The sequence below is a fragment of the Phaethon aethereus genome (assembly GCF_964289735.1).
Source record: "Phaethon aethereus genome assembly, chromosome: 10".
NCBI classification, from domain to species: domain Eukaryota; kingdom Metazoa; phylum Chordata; class Aves; order Phaethontiformes; family Phaethontidae; genus Phaethon; species Phaethon aethereus.
The window spans coordinates 4,659,760-4,666,529 of NC_138586.1; the positions used below are offsets into that span (position 1 = coordinate 4,659,760).

A 6,770-nucleotide genomic window follows, 5' to 3' on the forward strand; every position below is an offset into this window, starting at 1 on the left:
GGGCTGGCCCCGGCGCCCCTCTGACTGGCCGGCGCGTGGGCCGAAGCACCGCCCCTGTCGGCAAGGCGAGGTGGCGAGGCGGCGGTAGTATGGAGGCTGCGGTGTCCGACGTGGGGGTCTGCAACCTGGCCTACGCCGGGCGCCTGGAGGAACTGCGGGCCCAGCTGCTGCGCGACAGGGCCCTGGCCACCAAGGCCGACCAGGTCAGCCGGCTGCGGCCCCCCCGGCCCGCTGGGGCGAGAGCGGGCGGCCTGTGGGGCCGCTCCCCGCGGGGTGGCTCCTGTCAGCCGCCTGCCCGCCCTCCCCACTGCCCCCCTTCCCGCCCCTCTTCCCGCCGCCCGCTCACCGCCGCTCCCTCCCTCCCTCCCTCAGGACAACCGGACTGCGCTGCACTGGGCCTGCTCGGCGGGACACACGGACGTCGCCGACCTCCTCCTCGGCCTCGGCGTGCCTGTGGGCGACAAGGACGATGTGAGTGTCGCAGCCGTCCCGGGGACCCACCGCCCCTCACCCGGTGCGGGGCTGCTGCCGGGAGGCTGCGGCAGTGCTGAGAGCCGCTTTGCGTGGGGATTAGGTGGCGCGGGTTCTCTTTGGCCCGTTTGCCGTCGTGGTTTCGGCCGCAGAAGTGCCCCTAGCAGCGGGCCGGCGGCGACGGGCGCTGGCCGCTACCAGGCTCCTCTCCCTCCTCCCGTCAGCGGGTGCATCGCTGTGGTGTCGGGGGGATTAAAAAGAGCATACTACTGTGTGAAAGGCAAGTTGAAGTATTTCACTGTTTATGTGGAAGAAGGGGTAATGAGACTTGATGAGTCTTGCTCACCGTCAAGATATTTTAGGGGGACTCTTCTTATGAGCAAAGTTGCAAAACCACAGGTTGTTGTTGGGGGTTTTCCTGTTACCTTTATCTTGGTGTGATACTCTTAAATATGTTGTGCCAAATCGTGAGGTACCCTGAAGTTTTCTCACTGTTGGGGAAGGTGTTCTCGAGTAGGTGAGAGGTTCATTGATTTCAGAGTTGCAAAGGAGATGGTCTGTTAGTGTCCTAGAGGAAGGGTTGAAATAACTACATCCATTATGAAGCATCCTAAAGATCATCCTTAAAGAAGGAAATGTTGTCCCATTAGTTTAATTAGAGGGTAGGATATGGAAAAGATTGCATAAGCTTTTTGTTCTTAAAAAACTACTACTGTTAATTCTGCAGGGGCAAAGTGCCATGCAAGATACCATGTATAGCTGCATAACAGAAGTTATTTCTGTCATTTAACTGGCAGGTTTTGTCAGGTACTGAATGCAGTCATGTAAGAGGACGTGAGACTTGTCTCTCTTGTGATAATCAATAATGTTTAGCTTTACAGTTACAAGAATGTGCAGGATGACTGATGGGTGGTCAAGTCTGTACTGGGGTCATGCTTTCTCATGTTTTTTGCCTGAACTCCAGGTTTGAATAACGTGGGTTTTTTCTTGCCTCTGTAGGCTGGTTGGACTCCCTTACATATTGCTGCTTCAGCAGGCCGTGATGAAATTGTGAAAGCCCTCATTGCCAAGGGTGCTCATGTAAATGCTGTCAATCAGAATGGCTGTACTCCCCTGCATTATGCAGCCTCCAAAAATAAGCAGGAGGTATGTTTGCCTAGGCTACTGGAGGTGGTGTTGGTCTTGGAAGAAGAACTTGGTTATATTAACTTTTCCTCCTCCTCTCCTCCCTCCTTTCTCTTCCTACATATTCAGATCGCAGTCATGCTTTTAGAGAATGGAGCTGATCCGAATGCAACAGATCATTTTGAATCCACCCCATTGCACAGAGCAGCAGCCAAAGGAAACTTAAAAATGGTACAGATCCTTCTGCAGCACAATGCATCCGTTAATATACAGGACTCTGAAGGGAATACTCCTCTGTAAGTAATTTTTTTATTTTTATTTTGCTTAATATAGCATAACCTCTGTGAAATGAAACTCCATTACTTCAATTTATTTTTTTAATTTCTTGTTGCCTCAAAATACTCCCTTGCTTCACACCCCTATGTAATTAAAAATGACTTGAGAAAATCATACATAGTATTTTGCCTAAGTGTGTCTGTACATACGTACTTTAATCTGTGTTACTACATCTACTTAAAAAGTGTAGAACCCTTTTGTAATAATTTGGGATACGTTCAGTTGCCACTAGAGGGTAGAAAGCGAGCTAATGACATTAAAGTCAGAGGAAACTGGTCTTGCAGCTTGGCCTACTCTGTCCTGCCAAGGAAGAGCTAATTTTGGAAGCTTTTCTTCACCTCTGTAACGAAAATAAATTGCAATTTAAGATACAGTCAGTCCAGTGTTTGATATTACCTTTGAGATTAATTTGAATCTGTAAGGGTAAAACCTTAGGTGCTTTGAAGGTGGTGGCAAAACTCTGCCTTGTCTACAGTGGAGTCAAGATTTTGTTGTGAATAAGATCAAGCAGTATGTTTTAGCTGTACGTAAAACCCAGTGTTGTCCTGGAACACAAACATTTATCCTCAAGGTACTATGGGTGGAAAAAATGGAAATGGAAAAAAGCGTTTGCTGCGTTTGCAGTAACTCTTTTTTTCAGATTATTTTTAAGCAATGTACAATTTAGTTTGTCACTTTTGATTCAAACAGAGATTACCATTTTCCAGTGTCATTGTGGATTATGTGCTCCTTAGCTTTGCTGACTGCAGAGCCAAAACCTAATCTAAAGAAGTGTTTTCATGTTGCGAGGACAATAGCAGGAGGAACGTTCTTGAGTTGCTTAATGACAACAGAGTGACTGGACAGCAAGCTTTGGAATCCGTGTAGGTAGTTGGTTGTGTGTGGTTTTGTTGTTCTAGGATGTATCTCCCTCCCAGCATTCATGCTGTCGTTTTGACAAGGCATAATCATTGCTCTTTATAAGCTTGGACTGTTTAATAGTGGCTGTGGGTTTCTTGTTCTTGTTACAGTCATTTAGCCTGCGATGAAGAGAGAGTGGAGGAGGCAAAGCTGCTGGTCTCTTATGGTGCAAGTATTCACATTGAGAATAAAGAAGAACTGACCCCACTGAAAGTGGCAAAAGGTGGCCTGGGAGCCATACTTAAAAGAATGGTGGAAAGCTAGTGGGCACTTCTGACTTGACTCTCTTTCCTGTTGCACTTGTATTTAAGACTGCAAACTTTGTATTTTGATAGTTCGACTAGGATGTCATGAATGGGCATCAGCATGGTAATAAAATGTGTATCTCTAGCTGTCCTTCAGGTACAGTGCCAAAACAACTGTTTGTACTTCCTGTTAATTAAGCAGTTCACTGATTGTAAAATATTTTTCAATATCTTGCAGTTTTCTTTCCATTTACAGTATGATCTGTATAAAGGCAGTCATTCTTCCTATTTCAGAACCCAGTTTAGGATTATTGCTTTCAGGCAGCAGGACCAAAAATGCTTTAACCATTTAAAATCAGTTTCATTTTGGAAGCTTATGCTAGAGTCTCTGCTTTTTCCCTTAGCCTGTGTGCTTTGTATGTGGTTTTTTGTTTGTTGTTTGTGGGTACTGATTCTCTTCATTCAGATGATTCTAAACCACACCTCTCCATTTGGACAATGTGGTTTGCTCAGTTACTTAGATAACTGTATCCATTTCCACTCTTCGTAGTCTATTCAAGTGCACTCTGAATGTTTAAAGCTTTTCTGTTGTTACCCTGTTTCTTTGAATCTTTCAATAGATGTATTTGATGAAATGCACTGGACTGCTTGCAGAATGCAGGTGCGGTTTCAAGGTTACCTCTGCAAAGATACCTTTATTTAATGGATGGCTCTGGGTACTTTTCTGGTGTGTACTTCGAATATCATGTTATTTCCTCTTGCTCCTTCTGTAGGTTTCTTTTTCTGCTCTGTTTGACTCCCATCATGTAGCACTGACTCTCGCAGTTTCCCATCTATTTTATAACAGAAGCCTGGTTTAATCTCTATTTACTCATAGCAAATCCTGGTGTTAAGTTTTCAGAAGGTAGAGCTAATGAGACCAAGTCTGAAAAGTGACCTTGTGTTCTGATGTTGGTAAGATCACTTTTGATACTAGTGGGATAGATTTCCCCCTGCTGAACAAATGATGCTGATGAAATTCTGTGAAATAAAGAGCTTTCCTAAGCAGCAGTCTTTGGTGTTGTAAAACTTCATTAAACTTACATGTAATGAAAACTATTTTCTAAATAGCTTGTACACGTGGGATGTGACCAACAAGTCAGATGAAACCCTGCCATCCGTTACACAGTATGGAAATAGAACATGTCTGTTATTCAGCTGCAAGGAAAGGTTGAAATGGAAGATGACAATTTCTACAGTTTGAATTGTAGGGATTAAGGTAATGCAATTTATTTTGATAAGCAAGACAGAAACTTACAACCAAAGGAGTATCTTCACCAAGTACTTTAAATCTATCCTAGAAAGCAAAATGCAGGTTAAATTATTCAGGGCAGGAGGGATAACTCGCCGTACAGTAAACTCTTGCCATGCAGACCTTGCTTGAAGGAGGAACCTGACTGAGTAAATGTTTCTTATGTATTGTGCAGGCACTGCTGAAATCTTGAATTGAGAAAAGCTGAAGTTAGAATTCAGTGTTCATCCTTGATCTTTGTATAGCAAAAAAACCCTGCTAGAGCTTTGTAAATCCACTTCCCTAGGAGATGGTGGCTTGAATGTTGGCCTAATATCTGGTTTCCATATTAATGACCCCTACTCCCTCAGGAGAACATAAATGGGCCATGCAGCAAAGACTGTTGGAACATGTGAGGCAAATTCTGAAAAATGTTTCTGCATTGTGTATAACTTTGCAGGGTTTTTGAGCTACACGCCATGGATCAATCCCTAATTTGGCTTGTGTTTTGCCAAGAGCATCAATGGAAAGCTAGGAACAGTGCCCTATCCTTTTTAATAAACTATTTTACATGAGAGAAACTTCGTAATGAGAGCAAACATCTGCCAGAAGGCTTACAAAAATACCTCAATATGTTAAGAAACTCCAAATAAATGTTATTTTCCTTACCTTCCTCCTCACCCCCAGCAATCTGTTTCGCTGCTTATTTTTGCTTTGGGGTTTTTTTTTAATACCATCTATTACACACTGGTGGTTGGAAGTATGAGAAGAATTATTAGTCTAGAACTTGTGTTCAATTGTTCTTTTTTTATAAAAGCGTTAACATAACTTGAGGAATTTCTGCTTTTTTAGCAAATGTGAGACCTGTGGCATTCTGGGAAGATCGTATTAGCTATAGAAGGTAGTTACAACTTCACCAGCATAAGTTCCTATCTTACTGTAGCAAGTTATATAAGGCATACATGCAGAGAAATTTGTGGAGGTGAGATTAAGGAAAGATTAAAGAATTATGATCATGGCCACATAATATATTCCCCCTTCTTCAATCATGATAGTACTGTTGCAGAGATTGGAAAGCTGTTGCAGTAAGAAAAAAGTAAGACATATTTATACAGGATATTACTTTAGAAGAACTAACACAACTACAGCAGTGTCATGAAGAGAGTTGTTTGTATTAACCCATGAAAGGCAAGAGTAAAAGAATGCCTAGGAATGTCAGAGAAGAAATTATTTAAAATTAGTGCCATTGTCAGCCAAGTCATGGTCCCCCCGGACCAATAATTGATTTGAATTATCTCATTAGGAAACACCTCTGGTAAGAAATGGCACCCAAACAGGAGTAGGCAGTACTTGCTCTTCTCTTGCTGTTTCTGAGCGTGCTTAATGTCATAGTTCTGCATGCTCACAAAGCTTTGGGTGTGAATAGCGGAAATTTTCAGTAAGCTTCTAAACCTAGATTGAAGGATGCGAGTTTATGGATTTTGCTTAGCAAAATTGCCACAAGTCAATAAGAGAGATGCCTAATTGAGAGACTTCCATACAGGTCATGACTTAAGGTTTACCCTGGATATTCTGGGGAGTGTGAGGATCCACTGGTAGACTATGGCAGTGTTGGTATCAGTAAGGGTTTGACCCTCGCAGTCCAGCACAAGCAGTTTTTACCTAAAACAATACTATCAGAACACTGTAAATGCTCTTTTACTCTGCAATGAGGCTAAACCCTAGGATACATGTATCAAAGACAAATATTTGAAAGCCAGAAAACTGGGTAGAAAGGGCAATGATTACAGTTATGCATAATGATCCACATTGAATCTTAATTAGGACCTCATGCCTTACATGTTCTTTAAATGTTGCCTTTTCTTTTTTCTTTTTTTTTTTATGGTCACTTTCTTCATAAACATACTTAGAGCTGTAGGAACTTAACCTGAAAATTTTAGCATGGATGTATCTTTTTATCTATTTTAAAGATGACTGTTGCATATAACTAACATTTACAGGCTAGGAACAGTCAGCAAAGGATTTATGAACATTAGATCCTATAAAAGACTTAAGTGCCAAAAAGTTCCAGATCCCTGAGCCAGAAACATTTTCCTGCAGTGCATGAGACTGAAACCGGTTGTCTTCTTGTGTCAGTGATCATCTGCCTCCTGTAGCTCAGAAGGGAGCTGCTGAGCCTGTGTGTCTCTATTCACCCGAGCCCTGCAGTCCTTGAGCTCTTCTGAAAGTAGGTATCTTGGCCCTTTTGAAGAACTGTGTGCTTAACTTTAGAAATGAGGCTCAGAGATGTGTCTAGTGATCAGCATGTGTATTGTTAAATTCCCTTTTCTCCTTCCGAGAGAGTGCTCATTACTCAGCTGTTGGCTATTCGTGTGCATGCACTACTTACCTTTCCTCTTGATGCTTTCACCTATAGAAAATAG

The 6,770-nt window shown here is 42.8% G+C and overlaps 1 protein-coding gene across 1 annotated transcript; it reads left to right on the forward strand.

Moving 5' to 3' along the window:
* Positions 1 to 89: 89 nt before the first annotated feature.
* PSMD10 (proteasome 26S subunit, non-ATPase 10) lies at positions 90 to 3,096 on the forward strand (the record flags this gene model as incomplete). Its single annotated transcript, XM_082004169.1, has 5 exons — positions 90 to 203; positions 373 to 471; positions 1,471 to 1,617; positions 1,726 to 1,892; positions 2,943 to 3,096. 5 exons carry the CDS (start codon positions 90 to 92, stop codon positions 3,094 to 3,096), a joined length of 681 nt encoding a protein of 226 aa, XP_081860295.1.
* Between the last annotated feature and the right edge of the window lie 3,674 nt (positions 3,097 to 6,770).